This window comes from Mustela lutreola, chromosome 11, assembly GCF_030435805.1.
Source record: "Mustela lutreola isolate mMusLut2 chromosome 11, mMusLut2.pri, whole genome shotgun sequence".
NCBI classification, from domain to species: Eukaryota; Metazoa; Chordata; class Mammalia; order Carnivora; family Mustelidae; genus Mustela; species Mustela lutreola.
The window spans coordinates 55033793-55051457 of record NC_081300.1 but is presented as its reverse complement, the minus strand read 5'-3'; the positions used below and the strand labels follow the sequence as shown (position 1 = coordinate 55051457).

At 48.4% G+C, this 17665-nt stretch overlaps 1 protein-coding gene across 1 annotated transcript; it reads left to right on the top strand.

The window, feature by feature from the left end:
* Positions 1-6974: 6974 nt before the first annotated feature.
* On the top strand, positions 6975-17445 carry TMEM200C (transmembrane protein 200C). Its single transcript, XM_059139470.1, has 2 exons — positions 6975-7377; positions 10282-17445. Exon 2 carries the CDS (start codon positions 10376-10378, stop codon positions 12290-12292), a length of 1917 nt encoding a protein of 638 aa, XP_058995453.1. The 5' UTR covers positions 6975-7377; positions 10282-10375; the 3' UTR covers positions 12293-17445.
* The last annotated feature ends 220 nt before the right edge of the window (positions 17446-17665 follow it).

The window sequence follows — 17665 nt, the reverse complement described above, 5'->3', positions numbered from 1 at the left end:
CAAATTGTGGGACTCACGTGATGGTCAAGGTGGCACAATTGGGAGACTGAGGAAACCCAAGCTAACTTCAAAACATAATTACCCTAGGGGTGCTGAAGCTCCGAACATTAGGGGGTGACAGAGTAGAGGCCAGAGAGCCACTGCCACCTGCCAGGGACTCAGGTGCAACCACAAAGCTATTTGAGGAACATCTCCCTGCCTTTTGGATCTGACCAGAACTTCATAGGTAGCAATTACCCTCCGCTGCATCTCCAGTACCCAACCGTGATGAGGGCTCCATCACTATTCACCATCGTGACCACAACCACTCCCATCTGAATACCACTCTGCCGCCCTCGCTGCCTATACCCCAAGAAACACCTATGGTGGTGGCTCCAAGATTTCTCTACGGCACGTGGTTAGGGACAGTATGGTGTGATGAGGAACACTAACATAGGAAGGACTCAGTTGTTGCTACTATATGTTTATTTAGGGGTGGCAGAGGGAATGGGGGACCAGGGCGCCTTTTCTCCACAACTAATCCTCCAACCTGCCACCGATGATCTCATTTCTTCCTCACAACAATCTTAAAAGAGAGGGGTCCTAAATCACCCTAAATCACCCTACATCCAGACGCTTAGTCACTTGCTCAGTATCACATGGCTAGAAGGGGCCAAGTTACTGGAGTATAAGTGGTCTTAATCCAAAGGGCAATCCAAGAACAGAGTTATTTGATCTTTTAGAAAGCTGGATGCAGGACTCAAATCCAACAGACTGTTTTTTTTTTTCAATAAATGCATAAACCTGCAAAGTGACCAGGTTTTAACTTGCCTCTTCTATTTGAGCCAAAGACCAGGCTAGCTGCCCTATGTAAGAAGTACATATTTGACCACAGATGTCATACACCTCTGGGTTCATTACTGAAACTAACAGTTAAAAGCAGACTTCTCCGTGTGTCACGCATGCAGACTCACATGCACACCAAGATGGAGATGGGGTAGATTCTGGTCCCTCGTCCCTAAAGTGGGAGTCCGGACTAGCGCAGGGTTTCACGGACTTTGCTGTGCACACAGGTCCTCTGGTTAAAAGGCAGATTCTGATTCAACAGGTTTGGGATGGAGACCCAGATTTTGCATTTCTAGCAAGCTTCCAGGTGATGCTGCTACTGGTCCACAGACCACACCTTGAGGAGAAAGAGCCCAGAGTACCTGAAGGTCCCCTCCAGTTGAAAGCGTCTTGGTAGGTCCACCAATAGCATTCTCGGCCCCTACTCCTGGGGAGGTCATGTCCATTACTGCTCACCTGCCCAGCTCCATACCTTCATTCCACATAGCCACTTAATCCAAATCTCTTCCAGGTCCAGGGTAGGTTCCGCATCCATTAAGTGTTCCTTAACTCGTTGTGTGTGTGTGTGTGTTTTTTTTTTTTTTCTCAGTTATCATTTTCTTCTAAAGTCCTCTAGCATTAGAGATTTACTTTCTCTTGCCTGGCGTTGCTCACTGATGATTTCTGGATGAAATCTAACTGAATTATAGGTGAGTAAGGCCACATCCTTACTTTCAAATGGTCAGCTTTTTTTTCAGCTCCTCAGTGTACATGTTCCTCCGTGGTGACCCTTCCCTGGAGACCCAGTCTAAATGACCCTCTTCCAGCTCCTTCTGAACAGTCACAGAGCCCACTTTGAATATCTTTGTAACACTCATCAAGTTTTGAAATTGTCTCCCTTGTGTGCTTATTTGCTCATTTTTTGTCCACCCCCCTCTAAGAGAGAGGAACTCTGTTCACACTGTTCCCCACTCTATCCCCTGTGCCTAGAATGGTAGCTAAACATAGTAGGTGCTCAAGAAATACCTGTTAAGTGAATAAATGCAGGAATCCAAGAGCTGGGCACACAACAGGTGTTTCAGAAATTGCTTTGTGGATGAGTCAGAGACATGTCACCCTAGCACCGATCTTGAACTCTAATGTTTCTTTATTTTTGAAAACCACTTCCTTGTCTGTTTCTTCTTTCCTGCTGGGTACCCGCAGCAGCTCACAGCACAATTAATTCTGAAAGAAGATCAGACATGTGAGCTCCTATTAGCTCTCAGTAGGACCAGTCCATCTCTCCATAGTGCTTGTAGATGATAAGAAATAACAGGAGGGACCTGAGTGTGGACATTTAGGATACCTTTGGGGAATGGAGGGCAAATTTAGCCGTCGGCTGTCTGGGGCTATTCCACCGATGGAGCCCTCTCTGCCAACCCCTTTCCTAGCTCAGCTTTGATCTGCTCTCAGGCCTGCCAACGCACCCCAGTTTCTCATCTGAGACCTCAATTACTTTATAAGACATACCATCTAGCTTTGATAGGGTACATGGAAAATGGTAGAAAACGCAGGCTGGTAGGGGAAAATGGAATGTACAAAAATGAACTCACTTATTAGAGAAAACAACCCTGGTTGGTCTCTAATCGAGAGCATGGTGATTTGTTTTTGTTATATTTTTGATGGAGCCCGGTGATCTGTAATGTTGAGAATGATGGAGGCTGAAAGCGGAGTGCAGTCTGCTCTCGCCACACGTCATCTCTCCAGGACGGAGGGAGAGGCCCCCATTTGACGGGCTCTAAGGAGTGTGCTGTAGACTCTTCCTCATTTCCCTTCCTCTGTAGTGAAAGCTTCTGGGCTTGAACTCTTTGACACCATTCAGAAACATAAGAAAGGGCTTGATCATGACCTTGACGCTAGCATGAATTTACTACCCTGCTTCCAAGCTGAAGTTCTTCAAAGTGCTGCCGAGTTCTGTGTCTCAGATGTTCCCCCACGGGCCCCGGGAGTGGAGCTGGAGGTGAGTGCCCATCCCTCCTGAAGGGCAGGCTTCCATGGGCAAGGGCTAGAAACAGGAACATGGAACTTGGAACTGTGAGAAAACCCAAGGCCAAGAGCTGCCTGGCTATAGAAAAGCTGCCCTTGCACTTCCAAGTGCTCTTGCTCCATCTAGGCTCTGCTCATGTCTTTCTGCCTCTCCTGTTCCAAAAGAAATCCCGTAAGGCTGTAATGTACTGTTGCAGCTCCCATTTTCTTTCAGACTCTCTCATCCCTTACATGTGCCACGAAAACATCTGTGAGGCTACCAAGGGATGTTGTGTTGGAGTTGCAGATAAAGGATGGGAGGCCCAGTTAAATCTGAATTTCCCATCAACAACAAATCGTTTTTAGGTTTATGCTCCATGCAATATTTTTATTTGTGAACTCTATTGCCTAGTTTATTGCTTTTTTTTGGGGGGGGGGGGTCCTGCTTTTTCCTGTCACGTTGCTCATCCTGGCAGAGTACGAAGCCATGAGAAAAGAAGAGGAATTTTATGTTCTGTGTTCAACCTTGGGATAAACAGGTTCCTTCTTCTGTTGTCGAGATGCCAGAAATCAGCTTGAGAGTCCTTTCGGTGAGAGCCTCAACCCTTCAGGCTGAACAATGTTCTCTTGGTTGTGTTTTCACAGACTTCAAATTTGACTGCAAAGTGACATGAGTTTGATAGCTGGGTTCTCCGGCAGAGTGAAATGAAAGGGCCCTGGCCAGCAACACAGTCAGGAGAGCAGCAATGGAGAGAGTGTTCTTATCCTCCTGGGCAGTGGGGCTTTGGTGAGAAGCACTGGGCCTCTGCCCCACAGACAGGCAGCACAGCTCAATCAAGGCAGCTGATTCCATGACCCCATTCCAGACAGATTAAGTGCGGGTACGGTCCCAAGTGGATCCTGATGAATAGGAACAGAATGGGAGAGTGAGTAAAACAAGCTGGGAGAGGACCTTACGACTAACAAGATTGAAAGCTAAATTTAATAAGTGTTTACCACGTGCTTGGCATTAGTTTACAGGAACTTTGTTTATCCTCACAAAAATGCCGTGAGGTAGGGATTAGTGTCGCTGTCTCAGTTACAGATAAGGAAACAGGAGGCAGGCAAGATTAAGTCATTCACTTAGTTAAATGAAGTAGCTAGTTAGTGAAGGATACAAACTTGCTCCAGAACCCACTAAACTAAACCTCCTCTGTTTGGGGACCAAGCAGTCTGTGAGAGTGGGGCTTGCGGAGAGGACGTCATTGCTGAGCTGTTGAGACAAGCCAACCCTTTCCCCCTTCAGGCTCCTGGAGACCCGAGGAACCTGGGGGGACCCCTGGCTGCCGGCCACCGGGCTCCCCCTTGGCAGTGCTGACAGCCCAGGCTGGGGAGCCGGACCGTGTTAATGAAATGATCAGGGGAAGCAAATGGGTTGTGAATAAATTATGAAACTGAAAAAAAATGACATAAGGATTGTTTTTAAGAAAGAGCAAATGAAAAGTGTCAGGTCACAGTTTAATCCAACCAAATGAAGCTCATCTTTTCCTCTTTTTTTTTTTTTCCCCTAACGCCTTCATTGCTCTCCTGCTACAACATGTTCCAAATGTTGTCCTGAGCTCCGAGTTCTCAAGACACTAATGAATGATCACGATTAGGTAGTCTTAGCCCTTTAGCCCTTAGCAGGGACTCAGTATCCCACAATCCCAGAAATCATCCCAACTGAAATGGCCAGTGAAATCAGAAGGAAAATAAGTCGGTGAAAGGGTTCAAATAAAATAACTCTATTACTCAGAAACCCCTAGAAATATATGTTGAAACTGTATTATTACAGAGAGGATAAAGGACTCTGCTGGAAACAGACGGATCTGATTTCCTCTGATACCCTAAGCTAAAAACAGAGAAAATTATTGAAGGTGGTAACGCTCAGGTTAAATAGTTCAGAGTTTCAGAGCGCTCATTTTGGAAGGACACCTCTGGTAATAAACCTTGAATCTTATTGTAGTCATCAACATAAAAACAAACAAACAAACAAACAAACAAAAAACCTAGCTATGTCCAAGTCCTCTTTGTCTAGAAAAGGATTCTTTTCTTCTCCAGATCCCTCAAGTGAGTTTTAAATGTGCAAACGATAACTATAATTTATGCAGAAATTAGAAACTGTTAATGACTTAATCTCTCTAAAATCCTAAGGAAGTTCTGCAATATTATTATCTTTGTACAGATCGGCAAACAGAGGCCCACAGAGGAGGGGAGGTGCCACCCATGGTCCCTGGCAGCCAGCTGTGTAATGAAATGAGATCTCAGATCTGGTTTCTGTACAAAACACCAGATTATTATTGAGATTCGAGAAATCTGGAAGCTTAGAGCCAAAAAACCTTTACGGATTACAGCTAGACCTAGTTATTTCTCCTTTGCAGTGATTTCTTTAAAAGGAAACAATCCAATGTGGAATTTAAAACTTTCCCTTTATATGGCTTGTTTTCTAGCAATTATAATCTGGGCAGCAATAGAAAGGTGGAAAAAGATGGGTTCTGAACACCCTGATCCTCATCCAGATTCGTTATCCGCTTGAAAAGGGTGACAGAGGTCACCTTTCCAACAGGCAGGTGCAGGGTTTCCTTTTAGGAAACATTTCTCCTTCATGCCTTCCCATCTCCTCACCATCTCCATCTCCACTTCATACAACATGGCCCACAGTTACATCACTGGACCGGCAAATGTTTTTGTCCTTATTGTTCTTTTTGAAAAGTGCATGCTTGTGTTTTAAAGACAAGTGAAGGATGTGTGTATTAAGGAGAAACAATCTTGTAACTGGAACTGTGGCCAGCAAAGCCCTCCTGTGTGGGTTCAGTGGATCCTTAGACAGCAAAACTCAGCACAGACAACACCCACTCCACACCACCGTCACAAGATTTCTGTCGGCACCCCAAAGTTCAGACAGCACTTGTTTCCTCCGCTCTTTTCTCGCTTTCTTCCTGAATCCTGGCTGCCTCACTTCAATAGATAATTAAAATCTTTCTTACTTTCTCAATACTCCGTGGGGAAATTCCACTTTGAAATTCTCTTTGCCCTGTCATGTTTACTCTACAGTTCGGAGGACAGGGATGAGCTAGGAAACAAGATCTTTCTCTCTCCACCTCGCGCATTTTTAAAATGACGTAGGGAGTTTGGACATCCTCCCTACCCCCACCTCCCCCTCTTTGATCCTAACCCGGATTCCTGGAGAATCATACTTTTCCTTTTAGCGCCTGCTGATTACCGCACGGGGTGGGAGCCAGAGGGGCTGCCCAAGGAAGCTCCCCGGAGCCCATTCTAACCTCCGCGGAGCCCTAGCTGCCCCGCGTGCCGGGGAGACGCCGCGGTCCCGGGGAGGCCGGTCACAAAGCCCGGCTGGGCTGGGGCGCGAGGGCATCAGACGCTGGCGGCCCGGCGGCCCGCGGTGAGCGCCGCGCGGCGGGGGCGGCTCTGCTCCGCGGGCCCGACTTCGCTGGGGGACAACTTACTGTGCTCGCTGTGCGTCCACACCGCAAACTCCCAAGAGGGAGGGGGAGAAGCAGCCCAGGCTGCGTCGTGTCCGAGAGTGGAGGCAACAAAAGAGGAGAGGGAAGAGGGAGGACAGGAGGGCGGGAGGGCGGGAGACGGGGCGCTGACCCCTCTCGCGCCCCAGAGCGCCCCTCGGACGCTGACGGGCAGATCCTCCGGGAGTGCCGGCCCTTCCTTTGGGCGCCCTCCGGCACGCTGCTCAGACAGGTAGTTGGAGGGAAAAGAACAAAGCTCCCGGCCAAGGCGGGCGGCGGTCCCGGGGCGCCCCGGGGGCGGGGTAGGCCGAGGCCGAGGTGCGCCCCGCCGGCTTCCCCGCCCCCCGCCCCCCGTCACACTTCGCTCCCCCCCGCCCCCAGCGCCTCCCGGTCCTCGGGGAAACGGTTCCCCCGAAGGCACCGGCGGCGGGCTGCGGAGGAAGTGAAGGGGGGGAGCGCGGGGAGGCCGGCGCGGAGTGGCGGGGGGGGCGGGGAGCAGCGCCGTGGAGGAGGCGGGGGGCGGGGCGGGGGGCGGGTGCGCCCCCGAGCAGCAGAGTCGGGCCGGGTACCGACTGCCATCCTGCCGCAATTTCCCTGTGTCATGGCTCCGGTCTCTTAGCAACAGCCGCGAGTCCGGCCGCCCCGAGCCGCGCCAGCCGCTGCCGCCGCCGCCGCCACCGCGGGCTCAACTCCACCCGGCGGAGCCCGGCGCGCCGCAGCCGCACAAAAGAGGCGCTGGGGCCGGCCCGGGAGCGCCGCGGCAGGGCTCGCGGGGAGGCGCAGGAGGAGCGGCGGCGGGGAGGTCGGCTCCGAGGCAGGATGCGGGCAGCGGAGGACCTGACACTTCTTGGAAACTCTTGGAAATGGCTCTCGCCACAGCCGCGGAGGGGGCTGCGAACCTGGGGCGGGCGCTCGCCCCGGCTGGGCTGCTGAGCCGCGCTCTCCTGGTGGGCCCCGAGGCGCTGTCCCTGCGCCCCGCCGTCGGCTCGGACTGAAAAAGTTTCTCCATGGTTCCTTTGTGTCGCCCGAGCGCCCGTTCGCCGCCCCGGAGCTGCCCCAGCCTTCCCCGGTAAGTGAGCGATATTGTTTGCTTATAGTGCTGCCATTTTGAGCAATTCTGTGAGTACTCGGCCCCCGAGCTGGCCCTCCCCAGCCCTGCGGCCCCGAGCCCGGGTCCCCCGGGCTGCTGCAGCTCCGGCAGCGTCGTTTTCCTGGGCGGGCTGCATGGGATGCGCTGCCCAGGAAAAGCGAGCTCAGGATTGCCCTCACTTCGCTCCTGCCTGTGTTCTTTCCAGAGGCGGACTCCCAGCTGCTGCACTCATGTGACTCCAACATAAATAAGCAGACCAAATAGCAGGGCAAGGGGTTCGCTGTCCTGCCCATTAGGGAGTGGGGGGTCGAGGACCTGCACTGAGTCCCGGGCAGGGCAGGGCGCTCCCAGCCTGTGGGCTGGGAGCCTCAGACGCCGAGTGGGGCTTAATCCATCATGAGCCGAGAACTTGAATGTCTCTCTTGGAAGCAGTTGTATTTTTAGACATCCCTCCTTTGCTTCCCCCATCCTCCATTCCTTAACCACGGAAAGACCGGCACCAGGCAGTAAATTGCGAGGGCAGCCAACCTCGACTGCCAAGTTTGTTTCCCTTCATTATGTATAAAGAAAAGCCTCAAAGGTGGGTCTTCTTTGCCATCTGACTTTTGTCAGTATTTCAGGTCAGATGACAATACATTATAAAGGAGTTCAGCCTTAAAGGGAGCTGAAAGAATAATAAACTAGGGAGTTAATTACTAGCTATTAAACTAATTTTAAGATCTGTAAACGATTGTTGAAATCCATTCCAGTTTTCCTGATGTGCTGTCTACCCAGAGCCAAGGCTGTCTTACTGAGGAGACATACATGTGGGTGCCTTCTTTCCCAAAGATGCTCAGCACTCTGGTGTACCTTATCAGTGCCCAAGAAAATGTTAGCCCTTCTCTCTTCTGGGAGAGCTACCCGGCCAACTGAGTCTAGGTTTCTTTCTAAAATGTCTGGCTCCTGAATCCTTAAAATGACTGCAGATCTCCAGATTATTGCATTAAAGATACTACAGTCTAGGGATCACTTAAAACAGCAGTCTCTGTGTTACAACTACACAATAAATGTGCTTATTTTGGGGGATGACAGATGAACAGTAGCTACATTTTTTTTTATTTTATTTTATTTTTTTTTTTACAATCTGTTTGTACTTACTGGTGCAGCCTCTTCTTGAAACAAAATTTTAAAGGCTTATAGATGTATTCTCTCTACTAACCCCTCTCTAACCTACCTCGTATTTCTCTTTACTGAAAACCAACTAAGTTCCAAGGAGACATTGACTTGCAAACATTGTAAAGAACTGATTACTCTCTGCTTTGCCACCAGCGGAGAAAAGATTCTGCCTATATTAATATAATGGAGGGGATCAAGGGCCAAAGCTCTTTACCCAGGCACCAATTAAAAGCAAAATTCTTCCTAAGTAATCCCACATTTTCAAAGGGTAATTTATTCTAAAACATGAATTATTTCATAAAGGATAAAATACCAAAAGGCTTGTGAGTGATATCTGAGCCTTTCAAATTCATACAATGCCCTTAATTTTAGCATCTCTATTATAGGAGGGAACACAACCAATGGAACAGAAAATGTTTTACTCTGGGGATCCAGCAGGATTGAAATTTTTAGAAGCTCACAGATATTAACAAAGATGCATCTGTGCATTTACCTACAGGGCTTTATTATAAACGACTAAACTTCCTATAGGATAGTGCATTGATTGTTGCCACCCTCCCTTTCTAAAAATGACCTCATGAGAGAAAGATGAAGAAAACAAGCTCTCACTTGGGGGAGATGTCATTCTACAAATCATGATTATTATGTAGACTGCTATACCTAGTTAATTGCCTTCTCATTTGAATATGAGGATTCTGAAGAGTGCTTTTGGCACATTAATAAGGGGTCAGAAAGCTCTTATGGTAGAGTGGCTTTTTCCCCCCCTTTTCTTTTAAGATTGTAATTTTTCTACAGAAGGGGGTGGGGAAGATCTTTCTTTTAGAGATTCTAGGGGACTTCTCAAAGTCCCTGATGAGATTTAGCACAGGGTACCTTTAAGGGAGTTCCTCTGAGGGAGGAGAGGAGGCCAGAAGGAAGAGCTCAGTTACATAACCAGTTACCTAAAACTAAATATTCCACCCCAAGAAGCTGTCCAGATGTTGCAAAAGAGAGATGAGGGGAAATGCTGCTTGCCTTTAGCTGTAGGAACAGGAGTAAGTGGGAGACAACTTTGTGAAGGGATTTATTGCCAGAAGACTGATGTAGTTCTGGTGTTCTCCCCGAAATGAACTCTCTATTAATTATCTGCAGTAAATAAGCCGTCTGCCTGCCAGTATGTGACCTTTAATTTTCATCCAGTGATGGAAATTGCTTTTGTCATTATAAAACAGTAACTTTTGTGACTGTTTTGGTGACTTTGGGCTAAACATTGACAAATTCCTCTGCTTAGAGACTTGAACCTCCTGTACAGCTCCCTTGGGCAATCTTCTGATTCCCATAGGAATAGGACAAAGGGGAAAAGGCTTTTGCCAGGAAAGTCCTCAACCACCACTTTTGAGTCCCCACCTTTGGATTCTACTAATGGTCAGCACTCCTTCGGCTGCCAGCTGGGAGGATTTGAAATCAGCAATGCTGGAATATCACCTACAGAATGTGTGTGGGAAGGTGGTGTGGGGGAGAAGGAGTTCTCTCAAATTGTTTTATGACCTCCTATCAAAGACTGCAACAGCGTTTCTGGGCCCTGATCCGTCCACCCCACCCCCCTGGTCCCTGCGGCCGGCACCTCACTTAGTGGGTAGCCCTGGGGTGGCACACATGTGGTGGGACCTGGGAGCGGGACGTTTGCAGAGCGTGGGATGTTGCTGCAGCCAAGCCTATACCCTCTGACTGTCTTCCTCTGCTTTGCAGCAGGAGGAGGTGGCGGAGCAGCTAGTGGACAGCTGGCGCCCCCACTACACAAGCCTCTGCCACAGAGACTAGCCCCGCAGGGCTCTGGCTCACCATGATAGCCACCGGCGGCCTCCTGAGGATTTCCGCCAGAAAGCAGGATCCCCTCCGCCCCCCAACCCAGGTCCCCAAGCGCAAGCGGAAAGCCAAGAAAAGGCGCAAGAACGATGTGGTGGTGGTGAAAGGCAAGCTAAAGCTGTGCTCCATCTCGGGGCTCATTGCCCTCTGCGGGATCCTGGTGTTGCTGGTGGGCATAGCCATGGCGGTCGTGGGCTACTGGCCCAAGGCCAACGGGACCAACAGGGAAGGGGGTAAGCAGCTGCCACCCGCAGGCAGCGGCCACCGCGCCCCGACCACGGCCAATAGCAGCGGCAGTGGCAGCAAAAACCGGTCCAGGAACCACCTGGGGACACCGGGGGGTGTCAACTCGAGTTTGGTGGGCGCGCCCCGGAGCACACCTCCCGCGCGGTCCGCCGGCCCTTCGTCCTCTTCCACGTCTGTGGGTTTCTTCTTCCGCATCTTCTCCGGGTACCTGCACTCTGACAAACTCAAGGTCTTCGGGCCCCTCATCATGGGCATCGGCATCTTCCTCTTCATCTGCGCCAACGCGGTGCTCCACGAGAACCGAGACAAGAAGACCAAGATCATCAACCTGCGGGACCTCTACTCCACCGTCATCGACGTGCACAGTCTCCGCGCCAAAGACCTGGCTGCCGCCGCGGCTGCCGCCGCTGCCGCCGCCTCCTCGTCCTCCGCCCCCGCTTCGGCGCCCACCGGGGCCCCGCCGCTCAACGGCTTCCTCAGCTACGTGCAGTCGCGGGGCCTGGAGCTGAAGCCCGGGAGCTGCAGCGGCAGCGCGGGGGACGCCTTCGGGGCGGGGGCGATGCTGGCCAGGGGCTCCTGGCCCCACCCCGCCGCCCTGGGCGGGGGCGGCGGCGGGGCCAAGGGCGCCGCGTCCCCGCCGGACCTGGCCTCGTCCCCGCGCTGCCCGCGGGAGCCCCCGAGCCTGGCGGAGGCCGTGTACAGCATCTACCGCGAGCGCTCGGGCGTGGCCAGCCGTCGCCGGGCCGCCGCCGCTGCCGCCGCCGCGGTGGCCGCTGCCGCCGCCGCCACCGCGGCCGCCAGCAGCAGCGGCAGCCCGGCGCCCTGCAGCCCACCCGAGAGCTGGGGGCGCCAGAGCACCGCCAGCTCCCTCGTGGGCTCCTCGGTGAGCGCCTTCGCGCTGCTACCCTTGCAAGGGGACCGCGACGGGGACGGGGATGGCGCCGGGGATGGGGACGGGGACGCGGAAGGCGCGAGCTGCAGCTGGCAGAGGCCGCCTGGGGAACGTGGCTCCCGAGAGATTCCGCGGGGCGAGCTCGACCTGAGCTTGACCGACCTCCGTGGTGCCCCGGGCGGCTCGCGCTGGGCGCCCAGAGAGCTGGAGGAGCCCGAGGGCGCGGCGGCGGCGCACACCGCCAGGGGGCAGGGTGGCCGCCTGCCCAGGACCGGCAGGTATGCGGCCCTGCGGCGCCGCAGCACCAGCGGGCTCCCGGACTACAGGGCGCCAATGTCCCCTGAGCCCCCGCCCTCCCCGGGCAGCGCGGAGCTGGACTCGAGCCTTCTGGCCAAAGCTGCCTCCCCCTCCCGGTCCCTGCGGCTGGAGGACTCGCCCCCTGCCAGGCCGGACTCGCCGAGCTCCCAGTCCGATGACCCATCCTGCTGCAATAAGGGCTACACCCCACTGCGGGAGGCTGGCACCTCTTTGGAGTCGGTTGTGGAAGCAGTAGCCAGTAAAAGTCCAGACTGTGAGGTCCCCACGGCCCCGGGGGCGCAGCAGAGGCCCCCCGAGGATCCCAGCCAAGGGCCACCCGCGGGCCAGTCACCTCAGCCGGTGCAGAGGCAGTTTACAAACAAGGAGAAACTCTTCATGATTTCCCGGTCTCATGCCATAGGGGTAGAGGATGGAGAACTGGAAAGTACTGGCATTTAGGAAAAGAAGGAGCGAGGGGAGGGGGGTAGTGGTGGGCAAAGGAATCAGAGGATTGGGGGTATGCCCACTTGAATCCGTGAATTTAACATTTCCCTATTTCCTTGTGGACTTACCCGAGGAAATCATCCAATACCCAAAGAGCTGCAGAATGTTATCCCTGAAATGCGTTCACAAGATTCCTGTAGATAACTCCAAGCAATTTTTTTAAAAAAGCAAACTAGTCTTTTATGTCCGATGGTGATTGTATGTTCCATGAAAACCAAATGTATTAAAAGGTCAGCAATCTAGTTCATTAGATGAAATTCTCTTAATTTTCTTAGGATCAAAATAATATATTTTTTTGACAGTAACTGTGCACTTTACTCCAACTTTTTCCTCCCCCTCATTTTCCTAACCCTGTCCTGTGCCTCTGGTTTTGTCCATAGCTGCTTGTGAATGACAAGCTTTCCTTCTCTTGTGCTTTTGTGGAGCATGGAAGGATTTGTCGAAGTTCTTTGAGAACTGCCCTTACTCAATGAAGTCAAAGCCAGAAGCAAGAGTCAGGAAAGAGCACTTTTCCTTGCCCCGCCCTATTCTGCTCCAACAGCTCAAAGGCCTCTTTATTTTTTAAAAGGGTATTTACATTTTGCTACTAGGGTGTCTAATGGAGGAGGGGATGGGCATCATCTAGATGGATTGTTACATTCCTAAATTCACTATATCAAGTACACAATATTGAGTATTATCACACCTGTGTTGCAAATAGCATTATTAAAAAAAACTTTTTTTTTAATAAAAGAAGTTTCCAAACAAACAGTTAAACATAATATCGCTTCATTTTGCCTTGGAACTAATGCCTCTAATACACATCAAACATTTAACAGTTCAGCTGGTAAATCTAAAATATTATGCTATGACACTATACTATGATTGTAGCTGTCCTCCCCCAACGTGCTCAGTGCTATCATGACTCTATCCATTTACAGAAGATTTTTAACTTTTAAACATAGGGTAGTATTGAACATTTGGGAATTTCTCTTTCAAATAGAATGAAACATCAAATAAATAGTAATTTTCTATAATACTTCTAAGTTTACCTCAAAGTATTAATTTACAGAGCACCAGGCTTAATGGCCCCTTTTCATCCTCTTGGATTTGACTTACTTGGTTTTGATTTTAAGTTCATGATCTGGAATCCATGGCCTACATAGGCTGAAAAGGTAATGTTTTAATAATTTGGTAGATGGGTTACACACTTAGTTTTACTGAAAGTCAATTAGTTACTCTTCAAGAACAGTAAAGAAGGTACGTTCTGATCCCCTCTTCCTTTGAATGTGAGGGCTAAGAACCTCGAGGGTGCTATTACTTTCTTTTGACCATTTGGGCATGAGGCTATCATTGTAGGACGCTCAAATACTGATTTTAAAGGAAAACCAGCCAAAGATGTGGTCATGTCAGTCCCCATGGATGAAGCAGTGAGTCCAGTGGGAAGAGTGCAGATTCAGGGCTGAAGCTAGACCCCCCCCCCCCTCAGTATTTGCTAGCTGTGTAACTTAGAACAGTCACAAATGCAGTCTCAGTGATTTGATCTATAAAACGGGGAAAACTAGACAGACCTCATAGAGATATGAGTGGGTGGGCAAGGGATTCTATGTACAAAGGGGAGCAGAGTACCTGGCTCAGTGAACTCAGTAAATGGCTATTGTAATTATTATTATCATTATAATAAGTTGTCTGCATGCAGGCTGCGGAATAACCCTTCCTTCAACTTGAGCTCAAGAAAGCCTGGCTAAAACCTGGAATATCCACTTACTATCTACATGACCTTAGGCAAATCACATAATCCCTCTGGGCCTCTGGTGGATAATATAATCTCCCTGATTGCCTTCAGGTCTAGAAGCTTTACTTCATTTCGGGGTATTTGTTTTGTCCTGAATATAATCATATTTGTACATACAACTGCAAAGTGAGTATATTTTGTAATCTACCATTTAGTGTGACATGCTGTAATCAGTTTAAAAGGACCTAATTTATTTCCACATTGGATCTGCATTAAGCTATTAACTCACTTGAAAGCTGTGGATTAATTTATCTCGCTCTTCTATAGAGCAAAAGTGAGTTTGCGCTAGTAAGAGGGACAAGCTAGTGTAATGATACCTCCAGGTAATCTTAAATTTCATTGGTCTCTGTTGTTTTATCATACTTCCCCCAAATTTCTGATTTCTCTAGTTTCTCTTCTCCATTATCTTGCATAGCGGGCCAGGATTTATACAGGGTTTTGAGGATTAGCTAGACCTGTTGGCAGATGCAGAACTGAAATTGGCATTTCTAGAGACCATCAGAATCTTTCTTACCTTCTTAGCTTCCTGCTAGATCCTTTCCCAAAAACTGTTCTTAGAGACTCGCAGAGAAGTGTTAGGGTGCACAGCTAGTTTAAAAGCTGGAATCTGTGTCTAATTCTTCCGGCTGGCATAAACAATGTTTTTCTCCATGCGACTTGACAGGGTTTGTGGTATCCAAATCAATAGGATTATTTGAAGCGATCTTAGAGATCATGGAGTCCCTCCCCTCTATTGATAAATGAGATTGCTAAGAATCAGAAAGATGGGACAATTTGTTCAAAGACAAATAGCAGTGGCAGGACTAGAAAGCTAAAATAATTGCAACAGTTGGCATATTGCATCCCCCTCACCCCCACTGCCCTATATTCCTACTCTGTACCAACTAGCTGGGGGACACTGGGCAAGCTCCTTAGCCTCTCTTTGTCTCAATTTCCTTTTCCATACAATGGGAATACTAATGCTCCCTACCACTCAGGACCTGACCAAAGATTCGATGAATTCCTATCTGTGTAGAGCATTTATAACAGGCTTAGCACGCGAGACTGTCATAAAACGTTTAACTTAAAATAGAAGTAAGCTGGGGCGCCTGGGTGGCTCAGTGGGTTAAGCCTCTGCCTTCAGCTCAGGTCATGATCTCAGGGTCCTGGGATCCAGTACCGCATTGGGCTCTCTGCTCAGCAGGGAGTCTGCTTCCTCCTCTCTCTCTCTGCCTGCCTCTCTGCCTATTTGTGATCTCTGTCTGTCAAATAAATAAAATCTTTAAAAAAAAAAAATAGAAGTAAGCTGTTAAAACCATTTCGTATGACCTTCCTTTTTATGAACAGAATAATTTCAGGTTTAAAAATCTGAAGTATAAGGCAACAGAGCAGAGGGGCTCCAAGCATGACTTGCAGAGGCAAAGGACATTTTACCTGGGTTTCCGCATCTGTTAGAAGGAGATAATCGAGAGCCTCTGACTCATGGAATTAATTATTTAAATGAGAGCTAAATAAACTAATAGACTCAAAGAACTTAGAACCACTCCTGGCACAAATAAACCTTCAGTCAGTGTTAACTTCTATTATTAAGGCAAACACAGAAAATTAATTAGGAGGCTAAACTTACTATTCAATTGCTAGGGACAACCATAAACTTACTGTACTGAGAAGTCTTTAGAGTTTGAGTTTTAGGAAGAAAAAAAATAGACTTTAAGAAATGAGAATCTAAGCCCCTACAATGTCCTCAGTAGCAAGTAGAGGTACTGAGAGCTAGATATGGGCCCTCAGGGTCCCCTCGTCATGATATTATGTAATTACCAATGCGGCCGCAAACCGATTCCATGGCTGTATTTGGTCATGGCTGTTCCTTTTCCATGACAGAGGCCGGTTGCCTCAGGAAGGCCAGGCTAGGGCGAGGTCCAGGCCCCTTTCTGTCAGAGGAGTGGCTTGAGAGGAAGGCTCTGGGAAAATAGTCAGGGGCAAGCGCCTGTTGATCTGTTTACATTTCTAGACAAAAGTTTTTGTTGTTGTTATTGTGTTTTTTTCCCATACGAGATTTCTCTTTAGTCATTTGAGTTCTTTTTAAAGATCGAGTTTTGAAAATTTCCTCTCTGAATTAGAGAAGTTAAAAAAAAAACCCTCCAACAACATAAAATTAGAACAAACTAAATCTATGAATTCGTATTCTGTCAGAATAGCATTTTTGTCAAGAGACAAAATACCATTTTGCCAAGAGACAAAAATACATTTTATAGTTAAATAAAGAATAGGATGGATATTTGTGGAGCTTTCTATAGACCCAGACTATTTATTTTTTATTTTTTGGCTAAAAATCATTGGGTGAATATTTAGACTAAGTTTTTGAATGACTAACTCTGAAAAGCATTTGGAGACTTTTTTTTTTTTTTGGTCCTTGGGAAGTCATCTTTGAGGTTTTTTTTTTCTTCATACAAGAATGAGTGTCTTTAAATGGGGGTGCAAATTATATGTGTTTTATAAAGTCACTACAAATTGGGGGGAGGGGTGGTCCATGTGCATTAACAACTTTAGTCAAACACTTTCTGCCACTCCCCCAAACTGGATGAGCTCCTTATTGTGTGTGACATCTATTTCTTTATGAGGTCAGGAAAGCACTGGGCTGGTGGTGGACCTATATATGGGCCTGAGCCACAGTTAGAGTTATAAATGCCTGCCAGCCTGGGAATTTCACCTTCACCCTTGAGCTGGGGGTTGCTGCCATCTGAAAATTAATTAATTAATTTGTTTGTTGATTTATTTATTCAACTTTCAACTGACTCCCAACCCTCACCTCGTTCATAATGCTAGCCTGTGATATGGCCCTGTATGATAAACAGGATGGTTGGCTGATATGTTGTAAAACATCCTGCTCATGATGTTGCCAGTCAAAAGACTTAAAAAAAAAAAAAAAAAAAGCTTATGCAGATTCACCTGGAATATCATGAAGCACGAGGATGTCTCAACAAACCTGTGTGGCTTGACCTTTGCTTCAGACTTCACGCTGCCTCCAAACCCCACTAAGGGCAAGAACTCGGGCACAACAAGAGGGTTGGCTATCAGTCACAAGGGAGCAGACCCAGAGATGGAAGAAAAAGAGAATCCTGCAAAAAAAAAAAAAAAGAAGAAGAAAAAAAAATAAAGCTAGATTAAAGTCACAAGGAAAGCTTTTTGTTTCACAAAGGAGCCCGTGGTCATTTGGTTTGGAGATCATTTATTAGACAAATGTCTTAAAATGAAACATGACAGTAACTTTTATTCCTTAAAAGATATTCTTTCAGCACATGCATGGCTGGACATTAATTTTTATATTTTTTAATATTAAAGAAATTCAACGTAACACTCTCTTGACACAAATCCACTTGATTCTAAGAATTGCTAAACATCTAATTACATTAAATAATGGAAAGGAAACTCATGGGCAACTTTACAAAAAGTTGCTTTTTGTGTTGGGAAATTTGAATATCTTTAAATTGTCTATACTTTCAAAGAAAGAAAATATGCCAGTTTTCAGTTATAACTGGTATATTAGGTCCACTGAAGCAAGGCAGGTCAAAGAA